The 21,543-nt window shown below is 36.4% G+C and overlaps 1 protein-coding gene across 4 annotated transcripts in view; it reads right to left on the bottom strand.

Annotated features, from left to right (window-relative positions):
• The window catches only part of IFT74 (intraflagellar transport 74), a 97,355-nt gene that overhangs the window by 40,937 nt on the left and 34,875 nt on the right, over window positions 1-21,543 (bottom strand). For all 4 annotated transcript variants that reach the window (XM_061132268.1, XM_061132266.1, XM_061132267.1 and 1 more), the window contains 5 exons: window positions 20,051-20,189; window positions 18,594-18,656; window positions 11,288-11,431; window positions 9,680-9,720; window positions 2,697-2,776 (listed from right to left, as the gene is read on the bottom strand). In XM_061132268.1, coding sequence (XP_060988251.1) covers window positions 2,697-2,776; window positions 9,680-9,720; window positions 11,288-11,431; window positions 18,594-18,656; window positions 20,051-20,189 — 467 coding nt within the window. The remainder of the gene's footprint in view (window positions 1-2,696; window positions 2,777-9,679; window positions 9,721-11,287; window positions 11,432-18,593; window positions 18,657-20,050; window positions 20,190-21,543) is intronic.

A 21,543-nucleotide genomic window follows, 5' to 3' on the forward strand; every position in this document is an offset into this window, starting at 1 on the left:
ATTAAGAGTTTCAGCTTTAACATCAGTTCTTCCAGTGAATATCCAGGGTTGATTTCCTTTAGGATTGACTAAATCAATCAGTGCAAGGAGTCCCTTGGACTCCTTGTAGTCCAAGGGGCTCTCAACAATCTTCTCCAGCACCACAATTCAAAAGCATCAAATTCCTTGGTGCTGACCCTTCTTTACAGTCCAACTTTCATGTCCATACATGACTACTGGAAAAGCCACAGCTTTGATTATATGGACCTTTGTCGGAAAAGTGATGTCTCTGCTTTTTAATATGCTGTCTGGGTTTGTCACAGCTTTCCTGCAAAGGAGCAAGCATCTTTAAATTTCATGGCTGCAGTCACCATCTGCAGTTGATTCTAGAGCCCAAGAAAAGAAAATATGCTACTGCTTCCACTTTTTACCCTTTTATTTGGGACTCGATGCCAAAGATCTTCATTTTTTGAATGTTGAGTTTCAAGCCAGCTTTTTCACTCTTCTCTTTCATCAGTTCATCAAGATGAAAGGCTTTCAAGCCTTTCATCAAGGGGCTCTTTAGTTCTTCACTTTCTACCATTAGAGTGGTATCATATGTATATCTGAGATTGTTGATATTTCTTCTAGCAATCTTGATTCCAGCTTGTGATTCATTCAGTGTGGCATTTTGAATGATGCACTCTGCATATGAGTTAAATAAGCAGGGTGATAATATACAGCCTTGACATACTCCTTTTTCAATTTTGAATCAATCTGTTGTTCTATGTCTGGTTCTAACTGTGCTTCTTGACCCATAAACAGGTTTCTCAGGAGACAGATAAGGTGGTCTGGTACTCCCATCTCTTGAAGAATTTTCCACAATTTGTTGTGATCCACACAGTCAAAGGCGTTAGCATAGTCAATAAAGCAGAAGTAGATGTTTTTCTGGAATTCCCTTGCTTTCTCTATGATCCAACGGATGTTGGCCATTTGATCTCTGGTTCCTCTGCTTTTTCTAAACCCAGCTTGTACATCTGGAAGCTCAGTTCATGTACTGCTGAAGTCTACCTTGAAGATTTGAGCATAACCTTGCTAGCATGTGAAATGAGCACAAAATGTGAAAGTGAAGTCATTCAGTCGTGTCTGACTTTTTGCGACTCCATGGACTATACAGCCCATGGAATTCTCTGGACCAGAAATCTGGAGTGGGCAGCCCTCCCCTTCTCCAGGGGATCTTTTCAACCCAGGGATCGAACCCAGGTCTCCCACACTGCAGGCAGATTCTTTACCAGCTGAGGCACAAGGGAAGCCCAAGAATACTGGAGTGGGTAGCCTATCCCTTCTCCAGCGAATCTTCCCAGCCCAGGAATCCAACCGGCGTCTCCTGCACTGCAAGCGGATTCTTTACCAACTGAGCTATCACAGAAGTCCCAACTGTATGCTTAATTGTATAGTTTAAGATTCTTTGGCACTGCCCTTCTTTGGGACTGGAATGAAAACTGACCTTTTCCAGTCCTGTGGCCACGTCTGAGTTTTCCAAATTTGCTGACATATTTAGTGCAGCACTTTAACAGTAATGGGCTTCCCTTGTGGCTCAGCTGGTAAAGAATCCACCTGCAATGCGGGAGACCTGGGTTTGATCTTTGGGTTGGGAAGATGCCCTGGAGAAGGGAAAGGCTACCCACTCCAGTATTCTAGCCTGGAGCATTCCGTGGACTGTGTAGTCCATGGGGTTGCAAAGAGTCAGACATGACTGAGCGACTTTCACCTTCATTTGAACAGTAACATCTTTTAGGATTTAAATAGCTCAGCTGGAATTCCATCACTTCCAGTAACTTTGTTAATAGTAATGCTTTTGAAGGCCCACTTGACTTCACACTCCAGGATGTCCAGTTCTAGGTGAGTGATCACATCATCATGTTTATCCAGGTCATTAAGACCTTTTTTGTATAGTTGTTCTGTGTATTTTTGCCACTTCTTCTTAATCTCTTCTGCTCTACTAGGTATATTATTTACAATACCATACCTAACTCTTAAGAATATATAGTCAAGTGTTGATAATCCAATTAACATATTAACTGGTTTGCAGTTAATATGTGATTAAAGTGCCATAGCAACCCACATTCCCCTTTATTAGAGAGAAGTTGGTTAGAAATCTGTAATGCCCAAAGTCTTCCCCCAAACACACACACACTGTAGCTCCCAAATTCGTACCACAGCATTTCCACCCCAAGAGCTCTGGTTCTTGCCTTGGCTCTTCAAAGGCCACTGCTAGGGAAAGGTGACAGAGAACTGGAATAATCAGTATTTGCAACCTCATTACTGGGCCCTCTGGGGAATAACTGCCTGTACCTTTTGTGACATTTATGACTTGATCTTCACTCCCCCACAACTCTAGCCCATGTTGAAGAAGTATAACTTAGAATCTGTGAGCAACTTTAACCCATTTTACTTGATTAAAAAAAAAAAGAAAACTTCTTGGCAAAACAAAATAAATTCTTATTATTATACAACCATTTTAATTACATAAAGCTTTTAGCTGGCTTTAATTCAATACTAACTATATTTATTATTGTAGTAGTTTAGCATTTTAGCAGTTAAACTTAGTGATATCACAAAGAATTAAATAATAAACCCCAGGCAAAGAGTCTCTGAGACCCTAGTACTATATAACTACTGCTATGTATCTATTTTTTAGTCTATTATTATATATCATAAAAATATAAAAAAATTACCTTGGTGTTCTTCTAAATCCATGTCAAGTTGTCTAATTTCTTCACTAAATTGATTTATTTTTTCTTTTATATCTGTTAACCTGTTGAAAATATTATTTAATTAATCTATGGCAGATAATTTTGCTATTCAATAAAACATTTAGTGATGATGTTACAAAATCTTTAATCTTTTCTAATCTGCAGAAATAATATTGATAAAAATATGCTTTATTCTGAGGACAATACTATAAATTTTGAGAGAAAAATATTTTTTCATGATTCATCTTTAGAGTACAAGTGTATTCTGAGAACGTCAGCTTGCCTGACTTCAACAGCAGGCACCTCCTCAAAGTTCTTTTGAATTTTACGGGTGATACTAAGAAAATAAAAAATCTTTAGCAACCTTCTTTATGTAGGTTTGTATAAACTAAACTAAGTCAGCAAGTTTGTCTTAAAAGTTGGAAAATAACAGCAAATTTACCATTGAGAGCAGATTACATGGGTTAAAATTTTCACAAAAGCAGTTGTACTTATTACAAAACTATAGTAGTCATTAGAAAAAAAACGAAGATCATAGCATCTGCTCCCATCACTTCATGACAAATAGAAGGGGAAAAAAAATGGAAGCACTGTCAGATTTTCTTTCCCTGGGCTCCAAAATCACTGCAGATGGTGACTGCAGCCATGGAATTTAAAGACGTTTACTCCTTGGAAGGAAAGCTGTGACAAACCTAGACAGCGCATTAAAAAGCAGAGATGTCACTTCGCTGACAAAGGTCCATATAGTCAAAGCTATGATTTTTCCAGTAGTCATGTACAAATATGAGTTGGACCATGGACCATAAAATAGGTTGAGCACCAAAGAACTGATGTTTTTGAATTGTGGTGCCAGAGAAGACTCTTGGGAGTCCCCTGGACTGCAAGGAGATTCAACCAGTCAACCCCAAGGGAAATCAATCCTGAATATTCTTTGGAAGAACTTATGCGGAACCTAAAACTCCAGTACTCTGGCCGCCTGACGTGAAAAGCAGACTCACTGGAAAAGGCCCTGATGCTGAGAAAGATCGAAGGCATATGGAGAAAAGAGGAAGCAGAGTATCAGATGGTTACATAGAATCACCGACTCAATGGACATGAATTTGAGCAAACTCCAGGAGATAATGAAGGACAGAGAGCCTGGTGTGCTACAGCCCATGGGGCTGCAAAGAGTTGGACATGATTAGTGACTGAACAATAACAACAAATAGTAATCAAGACAGTATGGTACTGGAATAAGGAAAGACATATATAGCCATGGAATAGAATTGTTTTGAGTCTAGAAAAAGGACTATATCTATATACATTGATTTTTGACAAAGGTGCCAAAACAGTTTAACAGAGAAAGAACATTAAACAACATTTGTTGAAAGAATATTTCAACAAATGGTACTGGGACAGCTGGAAATGCATATGGAAAAGAATACAACTGGACTCCTACCTCATACCATTCACAAAAGTTAGTGAATCACAGATCTAAACATAAGAACTGCACTATAAAACAGTTAAATAAAAATAAAACATAAGCATAAGTCTTTGTGAACTTGAACTAGGCACTGGTTTCTTAGATATGACACCAAAAGCACAAGCAAAAAAAAAAAACCAACCAACCAGATACCATCAAAATTTAAAACTTCTGTGTTTCAACGAACACCATAATGTAAATAAAAAGAAAATCCACATAATGGAAGAAAAATTTTGCAAGTCATTGATCTGATGAGAGAGTCTATTTAGAATATATAAAGAACTCTTACAATTCACTAATAAGACCATAAGTGGACTCCTTTGACAGTCCAGTGGTTAAGACTGCACTTCCAATGGAAGGGACTCTAGTTCAATCCTTGGTCAGGGAACTAATATCCCACATGGCACAGTCAAAAATAAATTAATAACCCAATTTAAAATTGGGAGCACTTCCCTGGTGGCCCAGTGGTTAAGAATTTACCTGTCAATGTTGGGGACATGGGTTCAATCCCCAGTATGGGAATTAAGATCCCACATGCCATGGGGCAACTAAGTCCATGAGCCACAACTACTGAGCTTCCACACCCTAGAGACTGTGCTCCACAGCAAGAGAAGTCACTGTAAGGCTAAGCCCATGCACTGCACCTACAGAGCAGCTCCCACTCTCCACAACTAGAGAAAGTCAGCATACAGCAACAAAGGGCCCATGTGCTGTAAGAAAGACCCAACGCAGTCAAAACACAAATAAAATTTATAAAACTGAATGGGAAAAAAAATGGGCAAAGAATGTGAACAGATATTTTTCCAAAGAATATATACATATGACGAATAAGTGCATGAAAAAAGGTTCAACATCATTCGTCATCAGGAAAATGCAAATCAATGAGATACCACTTCACACACACTATAATGGCTATAATCAAAAAGAAAAGGTAATAACAAGTGTTGATGAAGTCATGGAGAAACTGGAATACTTAGTCACTGATGGTGAAAATAAAAAATGGTTTAGCAGCATTAGAAAATAGTCTGGCACCTCCTCAAAAAGTTAAATATAGAGTTATTGTATGAATCAGCACGCCTAGGTAAATACCATTCTTGGTAAATACACAAGAGAAGCAAAAATATATATCCACACAAAAATTTGTAAATGAATGTTCATACCAGCATGATCCATCATAGCCAAAAGACAGAAACAATCCAAATGTCTATCAATTAATGAATGGATAAATAAATATGGTATATCCATGCAATGGGGTATTATTTGGCAATAAAAAGAAATGATATAATGATACATACTACAACATAGATGAACCTTGGAAATATTCAGTCCAGTCACTCAGTCGTGTCTGATTCTTGGAGACCCCATGGACTGCAACACGCCAGGCCTCCCTGTCCATCACCAACTCCCGGAGTTTACTCAAATTCATGTCCATTGAGTCAGTGATGCCATTCAGCCATCTCATCCTCTGTCATCCCCTTCTCCTCCTACCCTCAATCTTTCTCAGCATCAGGGTCTTTTCAAATGAGTCAGTTCTTCACATAAGGTGACCAAAATATTGGGAGTTTCAGCTTCAGCATCAGTCCTTCCAATGAGTATTCAGGACTGATTTCCTTTAAGATGGACTGGTTGGATATCCTTGCTGTCCAAGGGACTCTCAAGAGTCTTCTCCAACCCACTGTTCAAAAGCAACAATTCTTTGGTGCTCAGCTTTCTTTATAATCCAACTCTCACATCCATACCTGACTACTGGAAAAACCATAGCTTTGACTAGACAGACCTTTGTTGGCAAAGTAATGTCTCTGCTTTTAAATATGCTGTCTAGGTTAGTTATAGGGCTTCCCTGGTGGCTAAGAGGGTAAAGCGTCTGCCTGTAATGTGGGAGACCTGGGTTCGATCCCTAGGTCGGGAAGATCCCCTAGAGAAGCAAATGGCAACCCACTCCAGTATTCTTGCCTGGAGAATCCATGGACGGAGGAGCTGGTAGGCTATAGTCCACGGGGTCGCAGAGTCAGACACGACTGAGCAATGTCACTTTCTTTCCTTTTCTTCCTTTCTAGGTTGGTTGTAACTTTTCTTCCAAGGAGCTAGTGTCTTAATTTCATGGCTGCAATAACCATCTGCAGTGATTTTGGAGCCCAAAAAAATAAAGTCTGACACTGTTTCCACTGTTTCCCCATCTATTTCCCATAAAGTGATGGGACCAGATGTCATGATCTTAGTTTCTGAATGATGAGCTTTAAGCCAACTTTTTCACTCTCCTCTTTCACTTTCCTCAACAGGCACTTTAGTTCTTCTTCACTTTCTGCCATAACAGTGGTGTCATTTGCATATCTAAGATTATGGATATTTCTCCTGGCAATCTTGATTCTAGCTTGTGCTTCATCCAGTCAGGCATTTCTCATGATGTACTCTGCATATAAGTTAAATTTAGCAAGGTGACAATATACAGCCTTGATATACTCCTTTCCTGATTTGGAACCAGTCTGTTGTTCCATGACCAGTTCTAACTGTTGCTTCCTGACCTGCATACAGATTTCTCAAGAGGCAGGTCAGGTGGTCTGGTATTCCCATCTCTTTCAGAATTTTGCACAGTTTGTTTTGATCCACACAGTCAAAGGCTTTGGCACTGTCAATAAAGCAGAAATAGATGTTTTTCTGGAACTCTCTTGCTTTTTTGATGATCCAACGGATGTTGGCCATTTGGTCTCTGGTTCCTCTGCCTTTTCAAAATCCAGCTTGAACATCTGGAAGTTCATGGTTCATGTACTGTTGAAGCCTGGCTTGGAGAATTTTGAGCATTACTCTGCTAGCATGTGAGATGAGGGCAACTTTGCGGTACTTTGAGCATTCTTTGGCATTGCCTTTCTTTGGGATTGGAATGAAAACTGACCTTTTCCAGTCCTGTGGCCACTGCTGACTTTTCCAAATTTGCTGGTATACTGACTGCAGCACTTTCACAGCATCATCTTTCAGGATTTGAAATAGCTCAACTGGAACTCCATCACCTCCACTAGCTTTGTTTGCAGTGATGCTTCCTAAGGCCCACTTGACTACACATTCCAGGATGTCTGGCTCTAGATGAATGATCATACCATCGTGATTATCTGGGTCATGAGGATCTTTTTTGTACAGTTCTTCTGTGTATTCTTGCCACCTCTTCTTAATATCTTCTGCTTCTGTTAGGTCCATACCATTTCTGCCCTTTATTGAGCCCATCTTTGCAAGAAATGTTCCCTTGGTATCTCTAATTTTCTTGAAGAGATCTCTAGTCTTTCCCATTCTATTGTTTTCCTCTATTTCTTTGCACTGATCACTGAGGAAGGCTTTCTTATCTCTTCTTACGATCTTTGGAAGTCTGCACTCAGATGGGTATATCATTCCTTTTCTCCTTTGCCTTTTGCTTCTCTTCTTTTCATAGCTATTTGTAAGGCCTCCTCAGACAACCATTTTGCCTTTTTGCATTTTTTTTTCTTGGGGATGGTCTTGATCCTTGTCTCCTGTACAATGTCATGAACCTCTGTCCATAGTTCTTCAGGCACTGTGTCTATCAGATCTAATCCCTTGAATCTATTTGTCACTTCCACTGTATAATCCTAAGGGATTTGATTTAGGTCATACCTGAATGGTCTAGTGGTTTTCCCTGCTTTCTTCAATTTAAGTCTGAATTTGGCTTAAAGAGTTCATGATTTGAGCCACAGTCAGCTCCTGATCTTGTTTTTGCTGACTGCATAGAGCTTCTCTATCTTTGGCTGCAAAGAATATAATCAATCTGATTTCGATATTGACCATCTGGTGATGTCCATGTGTAGAGTCTTCTAGGAAGAGGGTGTTTGCTATGACCAGTGCATTCTCTTGGCAAAATTCTATTAGCCTTTGCCCTGCTTCATTGTGTACTCCAAGGCCAAATTTGCCTGTTACTCAAGGTATTTCTTGACTTCCTACTTTTGCATTCCAGGCCCCTATAATGAAAAGGTCATCTTTTTTGGGTGTGAGTTTTAGAAGGTCTTGTAAGTCTTCAAAGAACCATTCAACTTCAGCTTCTTCAGCAATACTGCTTGGGGCATAGACTTGGATTACTGTGATCCTGAATGGTTTGCCTTGGAAAGGAACAGAGATTATTCTGTTGTTTTTGAGATTGCATCCAAGCACTACATTTCGGACTCTTCTGTTGACTATGATGGCTACTCCATTTCTTCTAAGAAATTCTTGCCCACAGTAGTACATATAATGATCATCTGAGTCAAATTCACCCATTCCAGTCCATTTTAGTTCACTGATTCCTAAAATGTCGATGTTCACTCTTGCCATCTCCTGTTTGACCAGTTCCAATTTGCCTGGATTCATGGACCTAACATTCCAGGATCCTATGCAATATTGTTCTTTAGAGCATCGGACTTTACTTCCACCACCAGTCACATCCACAACTAGGTGTTGTTTTTGCTTTGGCTCCATCTCTTCATTCTTTCTGGAGTTATTTCTCCACTGATCTCTAGTAGTATACTGGACACCTACCAACCTGAGGAGTTCCTCTTTCAGTATCCTTTCTTTTTGCCTTTTCATACTGTTCATGGGGTTCTCAAGGCACAAATACTAAAGTGGTTTGCCATTCCTTTCTCCAGTGGACCACATTCTGTCAGAACTCTCCACCATGACACATCTGTTCTAGGTGGCCCTACGTGGCAGGGCTCATAGCTTCATTGAGTTAGACAAGGCTGTGGTCCACGTGTTCAGATTGGATACTTTTCTGTGATTATGGTTTTCTGCCCTCTGATGGAGAAGGATAAGAGGTTTACGGAAGCGTATGGGAGTCTTGTTCGGATGGGTGGGGCCATTCTCAGTAAATCTTTAATCCAATTTTCTGTTGAAGGGCAGGGCTGTGTTCCCTCCATGTTTTTTTTTGACCTGAGGCCAAAATATGGTGGAGGTAATGAAGATAATGGTGACCTCCTTCAAAAGGTCCCAGGCACCTGCACTGGTACACTCAGTGACCCCAACCATAATGGAAACATTATGCTAAATGTTAAGAATCCAGCCACATAGGACTATACATTGTATGCTCTCATTTATATGAAATGTCTAGAACATGCTAACCTATAGAGACATAAAGCAGAATGGTTGCCTAGGGCTGGGAATTGGGGATGAGAGGTGTGAAGGGATATGGGTTCTTAGTGGGGTGACTGAAGTGTTTGAAAATTGACTGAGGTGGTGGTTACACAATTCTGTGAATATACTAAAAACCTCTGAATTGTACACTTTAAATATGTGAATTGTATAGTATGTATTACATCACAATAAAGCTGTTTTTAAAAAGTAATTATACTATGTAATGGCTCCTAACTAAACATTCAAAGAATTATTTAAAGCTATAAATAAAACAGAAAGCTGCACTGTCACTATGAACCACTGAAAAAAAAAGACTAACAATATGCATCTCTTATACGCTTAGACTACAATTTAAAAGATGAGAAATGAATGTAAAATGTCCTAATGTAAATGTACTTACTGCCGCTCCATGCTGGCTATTTCCTGATTATCTTCTTTAACCTATAAATGTATAAAGAGAAAACAGAATTTAAAGAACTGTTCATTGTTGGGCCATCTTAAAGAGATTTTCCTTCTAAGGCATGTACTAAAATGTCAAATCTAGTCTCTTTCTTTTAACTTATTTCTTAAAATTCAACCTTTTAAGTTAAAAGGAACATCACTGGGGAACTAGTCACAGATTTTTCTTTCCTCCTCAAAGGAAGAGTGGTGACTGATATAGCCATACCTATCCAACAAAGCACAATGAGATTAATACATTTTCAGGACCGAATCAGTTTAAATAAATATCTAGGATGCTTGAGCCTGTCTCCCTACCCCTGGCTCCCCCTGTTACCTACTCCCATGCCACACACAAAGTAGGGTTGCCAGATTTAGCAAACCCCATTACATTTCAATTTCAGAAAAACAATGAGTACCTTTTGTGGTATGTATATACTATGCAGTATTTGGAAGACACTTATCATCTTTATGTATATATTTATTCTTAAAGATTATTCAATGCTTATCTGAAATTCAAATTTAACTTAATCATTCTATATTTTATTTAGCAATTCTATCCCGGGATCACTCTTTAGTCCCCTGCCTTCAATGATCTCTTTCCAAAGAGTTTCAGAGATTCTAGATTATAATACCTTTATAGAATGATTCTAATACTTAAATAGCTCCTGTGTGCTAAGTCACTTCATTTGTGTCTGACTCTTTGTGACCCTATGGACTTAGCCCACCAAGCTCCACTGTCCATAGGATTCTCCAAGCAAGAATATGGAGAGGGTTGCCATGACTTCTTCCAGGGGATCTTCCCAACCCAGGGATCGAACCTGCACCTCTTGTGTCTCCTACACTGGCAGGCAGGTTCTTTACCACTAATGCCACCTGGGAAGCCTGAGGTGATCCTTACTGTTCTTGCAAACCCATTGGATTCAATCCAAGACCACAAAGGAGTCCCATTTACAGGTTATACACTCGATCTGTTTCCCAAATATATAGGCTCCTAAGGGCTGTATGTTTAGGGTGTTTTAGCCTATAATTTAATAGGCTAAATTAAAGCCAGCCTTGGGGCAGCAGGAAAACTACTGAACACATGTGATACAACATGCTGACATACTATGATCTCACAGGACATTCTAAATTCATTCACTTTCATCAGGCACTGATAGAAATAACCACACAAAGTCATCAGCCTTGGGACACTTAATTTTCTACATATGAGGCCTAAAGCAAATAATGTAATACATTTTCAGTAAGATTTTCTAATTATTTACTGACCAATAAGAAGAGTTTTTCTTGTAAGGAACCAAAACATGAAAAAATGATCAAATATGTATGAAGACCATAGAAAATTAGGAGTTAAGTAAAAAAAATAAAAAGTCTTTATGTTAGAAATTACTTTTATCTAGATTTTCTTGGTCAAGCAGTTCATATTAATTTAGGTGGAGTCTGCTTTTCACTGTTTTGTTTTTTAAATAAGCTTATTGGCTTTCTGTTCAATGCATATGCCTTAAATAAAACAAATGGATACATTTACCAAATCCTGACATTTTAAAATAAGTATGTTTGTTTTTCCTACCTGCTTGAGCAATCTCTCTCTTTCTTCCATTGGAGATCCCATATTTTTGTCTTCTGCAATCATCTGATCTCGATGGGACTCCAACTCATAAAGTTTTTCATGTAGCAATACAGCCTCCTGTTTAACCTGGGAGTGTGCTATTTCCTAAAGAGAATTAAAAAAAATAATTTTAGTATTTAATCAAAAACTATTCAAATAGTTTCAGTTTATAACTAAGGACAAATTTAATCTACCAGCTTCCTTAAATAGAGATATAAGTATCTAGAATACTCAAGAATGCTACAAATTCTAAATACTGAAGAATAAAAATAAATCCCTATATACGTTTGTAAGCTATTCAGTCTAAGATTCACAAGAAGTGGTAGCTTTAGTTTTAGTTTTTAAATATAAGACCTAAACAAAGATACAGACATCTCTACCAGTGGGAAGATAATAAAGAAAATGAAACAATATATGTATAACTTGAACCACAAAACTCAATTCAAAGTCCAAAGAACTGATCTCTAGAGGGAAGATATTTTCCCCTAAATAGATCATATATATGCTTTCCTACAATGTTAAAGGTTGAATTATATCCCCTCAAAAATATACGTTGAAGATCTAATCTCCAGCACCTATGAACGTGACTTAATTTGAAATGCAGTCTGTGCAGATTTAATTAAGTTCTGATATCTTGAGGTCATTAAGGTGAACCTTAATCCAATATAGCTGCTGTCTTTATTGGAAAAGATAAAAACAGATACATGAAGATAAAAACAGAGATACATACACACACACGCACACAAACAGAGATACATGAGGAGAATGCCATTTGATGACACCAGCAAAGAATAGATACAGATACAAGTTAAGGAGCAAATACCAAGGATTGACAGCCAGCACCAGAAGCTAGGAATAGGCAAGGAAGGATTCTACCTAGTGTTCCAGAGGAAGCAAGTCTGCTGATACTTTGATTTTAAGACCTTTAGCCTCGAGAAGTATTAGAATATTTTTTCTGTTGTTTTATGTCACTCAGTTTGTAATACTTTATTACAGCAGCACTAGGAAACTAGTAGAAATGAGTAGTAAAATTATCATGTATTCACCACTGTTCTACTGTTCATAAAGAGAAAGTAAGGGATAGGATAATTTCAAAAGAAAATAAAAAGAGCTAGGGGTGTTAGTGGCAATTATAATTAAAGTGACATTTGAAGCTACTATTTATTGAGCATGTACTCTGTGGTAGGCACTATACTTCAAATTCTTTATATACCTTATATATATACTTTATACATAAGTATATGTACTTATGTATAAAGTATAGACTTTATACTTCATATTCTCTTAACACTCAAAGCAACTCTGTTAAGACAGTACCATTAATTCTGTTTTACAGATGTGAAAACTGATTATCTGAGATCTAAAGAATTTTTCTAACAAAAATAAAAGTTAATGCTGATATCTGAAACCAGGCCCACAGCGCTAACAAGATTTTTAAGAGGGAAGAGCTCCTCCTTTTTGAAAGCAAAAGAGAAAGAATAATAAAAAACGGAAAAAGTGAACAAGAGGAAATGTCTGAAAGTCCATAGGCAAAGGGTTATATACACAGCTTAAGTATTAGGTTGGTACAGAAGTAACTGCGGTTTTGGACCATGAATTTTAAATCATTACAACTAAGCTCAAACACATCTTTATTAATGAAAATAGGAACAACACATTTTTGCTAATGAGAAAAAAGTTTATTCCTGTATCATAAAAATTCGTGCTTCAGGATTCAACTAGCTCTTGGAAAGCATTTTCTGCCTCCTAATGGTCGTGGAGGCATTTTCCCTATAAAAAGTTGTTGAAATGCTTGAAGAAGTGGTAGTCGGTTGGTGAAAGGTCAGGTGAATATGGTGCATGAGGCAAAACTACATAGTCCAAATTGTTCAACTTTTGAAGCATTGGTTGTGCAACATGGGGTCGGGCATTGTCATGGCAAAGAATTGGGCCCTTTATGTTGAATCCTTTCTGGATTCAGAAAGCTGTAGAGGATCAAATGGGCTGCAGACCACCAAACAGTGACTAAGATCTTTTTACGGTGTAAGGTTGGTTTGGGGAAGTGCTTTGAAGCTTCTTCTCAGTCCTACCACTGAACTGGTTGTCACCAGTTGTCACATAAAATTCACTTTTCATTGCATGTCACAATCCAATCAAGAAATAGCTCATTGTTGTTGCGTAGAATAAGAGAAGACAACACTTCAGGATGATGATTTTTTTGATTTTTGGTCAGTTCACAAGGCACCCACTTATCAAACTTTTTCACGTTTCCAATTTGCTTCAAATGCTGAATGACTGTAGAATGGTTGATGCTGAGTTCTTAGGCAATTTCTTGTGTAGATGTAAGAGGATCAGCTATGATGATAGGTCTCAATTGGTTGTTGTCAATTTCCAATGGCTGGCCACTGCACTCCTCATCTTCAAGGCTCTTATCTTCTTGGCAAAACTTCTTGAATCACCACTGCACTGTATGTCTGTTAGCAATTCCTGGGTCAAATGCAATGCTGATGCTGTGAGTTGTGTCTGCTGCTTTATGACCCATTTTGAACTCGAATTAAAAAAATCCCTCCAATTTGCTTTTTGTCTAACATCATTTCTATATTCTAAAATAAATACAAAATAAATAGCAAGCAATAAGTCATTAGCAAGAAAACATGAAGTGAGAAATATGCATTAAAATGATGTATAACAAAAAAATAAATAAATGATGTATAACATAATCACATTTATTTAAGAACATAATCCAATATCAAATGGCAAATTTCAACAATTCAAAGCCACAATTACTTTTGTACCAACTTAACAATATATTAGCTTTAGATGAAAAGTCATGATAATAAAACATCAATAGAAAAAAATGCAGACATTTTGAGGTATCCCTCTTCACAGTATCTTCCCCTTCCATTTTACTTAACCACTTATAGACATGTTCAAATTTCATCTTGATAAAACCATTCCTGAAGACTCAAGCTCATGTTGATCCTTCACCTGATTTTTTTCACACCCCTATGAACTGAATCAACAATACTTAGCACAGTAGTGAGCATACAGCAGATATTAAATGAATACTCATTGACTGATATTTGACATAATGTTGTTTTAAAGAACAAGTCCACCACCGTCCACCAAAAAACCCACAAAGGAATCCAGCTAAGGTTAAATAGAATTAGGATTTACATTTTCTTCGTTTGAGAATATTGTAACATTTCTTTAAATTCATGCAGTTTTAGGCATATATGTACTAATGCCAAAAAGAGTGAAATAAAAAATTTACTTCAAAAAAGAAATAAAAGGAATCCAGATCAGAAAAGAAGAAGTAAAGCTCTCACTGTTTGCAGATGACATTATACTATACATAGAAAACCCTAAAGATACTATCAGAAAATTACTAGAGCTAACCAGTGAATTTAGCAAAGTCACAGGATACAAAATCAATACATAGAAATCACTTGTATTCCTATATACTAACAATGAAAAATCAGAAATAAAAATTAAGGAATTCACTATTGCAACAAAAACATATAAAATATCTAGGAATAAACCTATCTAAGGAGGCAAAAATAACTGTATACAGAAAATTATAAGACACTGGTGAAAGAAATCAAAGACAACATAAACAGATGGAGAGATATTCCATGTTCCTGGGTAGGAAGAATCCATATAGTGAAAATGACTATACTACCAAATGCAGTCTATGGATTCAATGCAATCCCTATCAAATTACCAATGGCATCTTTACATAACTAGAACAAAAAATTTCACATTTCATATGGAAACACAACCCCAAATGCCCAAAGCAGCCTTGAGAAAGAAGAATGGAGCTGGAGGAATCAACTTTCCTGACTTCAGATTATACTACAAAGCTACAGTCATCAATACAGTATGGTACTGGCACAAAAACAGAAACACAGGCCAATGGAACAAGATAGAAAGACCAGAAATAAACCCATGCACCTATGGGTACCTTAATTTTGACAAAGGAGGCAAGAATATACTTTTGTATATATTTGTATATTTTGTATATATTTTGTCAAGAATATATTTTTGACAATGGGGCAAAGATAGCCTCTTCAAAAGTGGTGCTGGGAAAACTGTACAGCTACATGTAAAAGAATGAAGTTAGAACACTTCCTAACATCATACAGAAAGATAAACTCAAAATGGATTAAAGACCTAAATGTAAGACCGGAAACTATAAAACTCCTAGAGGGAAACATAGGCAGAACACTTGATGACATAAATCAAAGCAAGATCCTCTATGACCCACCTCTGAGAGTAATGGAAGTAAAAACAAAAGTAAACAAGTGGGATTTGGTTAAACTTAAAAGCTTTTGCACAGCAAAGGAAACTATAAGCAAGGTGCAAAGACAACCCACAGAATGGGAGAAAATAATAGCAAATGAAACAACTGACAAAGGATTAATTTCCAAAATACACGAGCAGCTCATACAACTCAACACCAGAAAAACAAACAACCCAATCAAAAAGTGGGGAAAAGACCTAAACAGACATTTCTCTAAAGAAGACAAACAGATGGCTAACAAACACATGAAAAGATGCTCAATATCACTCATTATTAAGAGAAATGCAAATCAAAACTATAATGAAATATCATCTCACACTGATCAGAATGGCCATCATCAAAAAGTCTACAAACAGTAAGTGCTGGAGAGGGTATAGAGAAAAGGGAACCCTCTGGAGAAAAGAGGGTTCCCTTTTCTCCAAACCCTCTTGCACTGTTGGTAGGAATGTAAATTGATACAGCCACTATGGAAGATGGTATGGAAATTCCTTAAAAAACTAGGAATAAAACTACCACAAGACCCAGGATTCCCACTCCCAGGCATATACCCTGAGGAAACCAAAACTGAAAAAGACACATGTACCCCAATGTTCACTGTAGCACTATTTAATATAGCTAGAACATGCAAGCAACCTAGATATCCATTGACAGATGAATGGATAAAGAAGTTGTGGTACATATACACAATGGAATATTACTCAGTCATGAAACAGAACACATTTGAGTCAGTTCTAATGAGGTGGATGCACCTAGAGCCTATTTACAGAGTGAAGTAAGTCAGAAAGAGAAAGATAAATATCATATACTAACAGATATACAGAATCTAGAAAGATGGTACCGAAGAATTTATTTGCAGGGCAGCAATGAAGAAACAGACTTATGGACACAGGGAGAGGGAAGGAGAGGGTGAGATGTATGGAGAGAGTAACATGGACACTTATATTACCGTACGTAAAATAGATAGCCAATGAGAATTTGCTGTATGTCTCAGGGAACTCAAACAGGGACTCTGTATCAACCTAGAGGGGTGGGATGGGGAGGGAGATAGGAGGTTCAAGAGGGAGGGGACATATGTATACTTATGGCTGATTCATGTTGAGGTTTGACAGAAAACAACAAAATTCTGTAAAGCAATTATCCTTCAATTAAAAAATAAATTAATTAAAAAAAAATAAGTCCCCCCCCCCCCCAAAACCTCACAAAGGAAATCTAGTTAAACAGAATTAGGATTTACTTTTTCTTCATTTGAGAATATTGTACATTTCTTTAAATTCATGTAATTTTAGGCATATATATACTAATACCAAAGAAGAGTGGCATCAATACAAACACAAAAAGGAAGGTTATACCTTACACCTTTCTGTGGAAACTGAATCTGCCAATGAAATAAGACCCAACTCTCTCCTACACACCCTAAAAAAAAGATGGTGATGAATTTGAGAACTGGCTATATTAACACTAAATGCAGTCCTTATTTCTTGAAGCATATTCTTATTACCATAGAGATAAAAGAAAATAAAAATTATGTGTATCCACATATAGACAACTGGACAGAGAAAATCATCTTAACATTTTTAAGCAAATTATTTTTTCAATAACAAACTTCCAAAAGAAGGATTACAAAATATTCATGTTTATTTCTTTTGCAAGGTAGGTGACAGCAATCTTGTCAATGTACAATTGTTACTAGCCCTATCATCATGATAGCTACCTGAATACATAAGAAATCAAGAAAGGCAGGCCAGATTTGATAGACAGACAGTGGGAAGGTAGTTGGCAGAAAAAGAGTACATTGGTCAACAAATAAAGATACTCCACCTTTTGTATAAATAAATGAAAAATTAAGATAATTTTAAATTATTAAACTAGCAAAAATGCAAACAATGGATTGATAATGCATGCTGTTAATGAATATACGGGGAAATACACACTTTCACACATTGGGATTAGGAGTATAAAATGAAACAAGCTTTTCAGAAGGCAATTTGGCAATGTCACATTTTAGAAGTTTCTAACTTTTTACCCAATGTGAGAAATTTATCTTAAGATATAGTAACTCAGCAAAAAATGTATATTTTTACTACAACATTGTTTTATAATCTCAAAAAACTATGAAAAACCTAGTCATCTACAAGGCTGTGCTATACATAAGCATACAATGTAGTACAGTGCAGTAATTTCAAATAATGAGGGAGATATCTTAAGAGCTGATGTGAACAGACATTTGAGAGAGAATGTTAGATTAAAAAAAAGAAAAGTTGCAGACAGCATATCCAGTGTACATCCGACTTGAGGTTTTTCTCAGCAGTAAAACAAAGATAGGATTATAGGATTATTGTGAAGGTAAAATGACAATGCTGGTGACACACATAAAGAGCTCAAAAAAGCACATAATAAGCACTCAGCAAATATAAGAGAAACTCTGTCTAGAAAGAAAGAAAAGAAATAGGCATTTTTACATTCATCTTATTTAATATTTTATAACAAATATGTTTTGTGAACTTTAAAATGCTTTAGATAAATAATAAAGCAAATGTGAGTTTTTACATCTTTAACTAACTGACCTCCCCTTCTTCATTTGTTTTTAGTCTCTTGTTCACATGTTTTTAAATTACCATTAGATTTTGTGTGCCTCAGGCAGGCACCCTGATTTTTGTGCAGGTAGGTACTCAATAACTGAATCTGCCATGATGTGCTAAGTCGCGTCAGTCATTTCCTGACTCTTTGAGACCCTTTGGACTGTAGCCTGCCAGCCTCCTCTGTCCATGGGTTCTCCAGGCAAAAACACTGGAGTGGGTTTCCATGCCAACTGAATCTACTTTTTTACTAAACTAGGATAGTTGAAGTCCTGAATGGGAAAAAAATATATTATACCCCTGTTAGTAAACTACTAATATATACCTGAATGAGTTCCATTAATACACTCAACTGAATTACCTTTTGTAGCTGAGTAATATGAAAACTTTTACTTCATTTTATACTTACAGATTCCAAGCTCTCTTTTTTCATATTCAGTGAATCTAGCTGTTGCTGAAGTGTATCTAATTTCTAAGAAGAAGGGAAAAAAAAGCACATATATATGCAAATTACATTAAGAATAATTTATTTATCAACATTTCAAATATATGTGTTGAAGTAACTTTTGTAAACATTTTCAGCCCATATCTTATAATTTGACTAGAATTTGTTAACATTATTTCCATTTTGCCAATTTATATCATTATTAAAAACCTTACCATGATCTACCTTTTAAATGCTTCATGAATTTTTAAAAAGGGAGCCAGAACTTTTCAGTGAATCATCACTGTGTTCTGAGAATATCAAATATCAGAAGACTTTAAATTAATGATGTTACTGTTTAAAGTTATAGTTTTTATTTGACTTTTTAACCATGTTTCCATATTTTTTGACCCTTTTCTCTTAAGGCCAAGACCTATAGCAATTTACATGGCTCACTCTTAGGGATAAGACCCTTCAACTGTTTACCATTGACTCTTGAACATAACTGGTTTGAACTGCATGGGTCCACTGACATTCAGATTTTTTTTCAAGAAATATGTACTACTCAGTCCAAAGATGGTTGAATCAGTGGATGTGAAACCTCAGACACTGAGGGCAAACTATACGTTATACACAGGTTTTAAACTGCACAGGGGTTGCCGTGCCTAATACCCAAGTTGTTCAAGGGCCAACTAGACCCATTCAAAAACCCCTGTGCAATATTAGCTATACTTTGATACTATTTCAGCATTTTAATAACACTCTTTCATCAATGTTTTACCATGTTTCATAATGTGTCTGAAATAAAAAGTTAAATTGTCAATAAAGGATTATCTGAGAAACTAAAACTACATTCATTGGTATTTGTTGGGACGAATTCTCTTTTAATTGCTTGCTTAAGGAAAATCTGGGCATGAAAGGGCAATAATACCTTGCAAATCTGAGTCACCATTATGTCTGAATGCTGAGAGCAGTCTCAGTAACCCCTCAGTGGGCATCCAAATTGCTTACCATAATTAGGGGACAACAGCTGTTCAAAATGAGGACATAGCAAGTAAAAGGTGTTTATTAGAAAGCAAGGGAAGGAAAGAAAGTAAATATCCATATGGTTCTGTTGTATATGGCCTTTTAATGTTTTCATTAAAAGCTCATTAAAAAACAAGTGCTTCATGTATTGATATCTTTATGATCTGCAAAAATGAACGATGCATAGAACTGAATAATATAGTAAAAGTTATGTCACTATACAACATAAGAAAACAAAGTTTTCTAGATGAGTGTTTCCCAAATTTAAAGATTTGTATAAATCATCTTGTTAAAATAAAGACTCTGATCAGTAGGTGTAGTCAAGCTCTCAGGGGATGCCAATCCTGCCCACTTTCAGAACATATTTTCAGTAGTAAGATTGCTGTAGCCCGGCACAGAGTAGTAGCTAGTATTACCTGCAATAATTTCTCATTTGTGGTTTTCATTTCTATATACTTGACTTGTTTTTCAGGAGACATATTTTTGATTATACCCTCTGCTGCTTGTTTTCCCTGTTCAATTTCTTCTTCTACACTTCTAATTTGTTTTTCCTTCCTGAAATCAAAAGTATGCAATATTCCTCTTACTATATTGAAGAGAAAATCAATTAACTTTACTCAGTCTCAATTACATAGGACACTTATAAGTTATTCAACCACAGTTTGTGATAACTCCTTTGCTGGTGGTGTTTAGTTGCATAGTTGTGTCTAACTCTTTTGCAATGCCATGGACTGCAGCCTGCCAGACTCCTCTGTCCATGGGATTTCCCAGACAAGAATACCAGGGTTGCCATTATTTTCCTCAGGGGATCTTCTCAACCCAGGGATTGAACCCGTGTCTCCTGCACTGCAGGAAGACAAGACTCTTCATCACTGAGCCACCAGAGAAGTGCACACAGATGAACACAGAAATTTGGCCCCATCAACACAGACTTTTTTAGCATCCTTCTCTTCTCAATCCCCAAATCCTTCTATTTTCTTATTCTTCACTCTACTTTCTTGTAAGAAAATACAAAGTTAATTACAGAAAATCCTTCAAGTCTTATATATATCAGAATGCATTTGTACTTCTTGTTATCATATCCTCAAGGTTTACAAGAAAGTTAAATTTTAAAATAGTGGTTTTCAAGTATCTTTTAGCTATAGAATTCTTTGATATCTTTGAAATCTTGTATGGAAGTTTACCAAATCATTTAAAAGTAACACAGCTCTGATTACACTGCAGAGTAAGAAAATCAACAGTGCAATCTGATTTTAAAAGTTCATGGCTTTAGATGAATATATTTTCTTTAAATTCTTCTTTATCTACTGCTTTAATTAAAATTGGTATTTCAAAATTATCAACTTCTTTAACACTGTAAAATAATCAGCTAACTTTCTTGAGAATATAATAGGAACATCACAAGCCTAATTATATAAGTAGTAGTATGATATTAATTACAAACAATAACCATCTTTATCAAATAATCACAAAAAGTACCAGTGATGTGCACTTACTACCTATGCAAGATCAATTATACATAGGGTAGAGAAAAATTCTGAAAAAAATAGAGGTAGGATGCTAGTTATCATCTAAATACTTCAAGATTACATATAAAAAGCTTGCTTGAAAATAAATTGTTTCAATATCATAAATTTCTACTTTAAGTTTAAAATATAATTATTCTATTCAATCTCTTTCAAATACAAATACAAACTTTGACAGTTTTCACAATCACTAGCTAAGCCTCATAGATAGAAATATCTATCCTCCACACACTTTACACACTCATGCCCTACTACCTTAATAAAATAATCTAAACTCAGAAATTCTCCTATAGACAGAATCTCATAATAACCAAATAAAAGATAACCATAATGAAACAGACAACCTGGAATTTCTATTTATTTTTGTCTCATTGCTAAACAGA

The sequence above is a fragment of the Dama dama genome, chromosome 29, assembly GCF_033118175.1.
Source record: "Dama dama isolate Ldn47 chromosome 29, ASM3311817v1, whole genome shotgun sequence".
Lineage (NCBI taxonomy): Eukaryota > Metazoa > Chordata > Mammalia > Artiodactyla > Cervidae > Dama > Dama dama.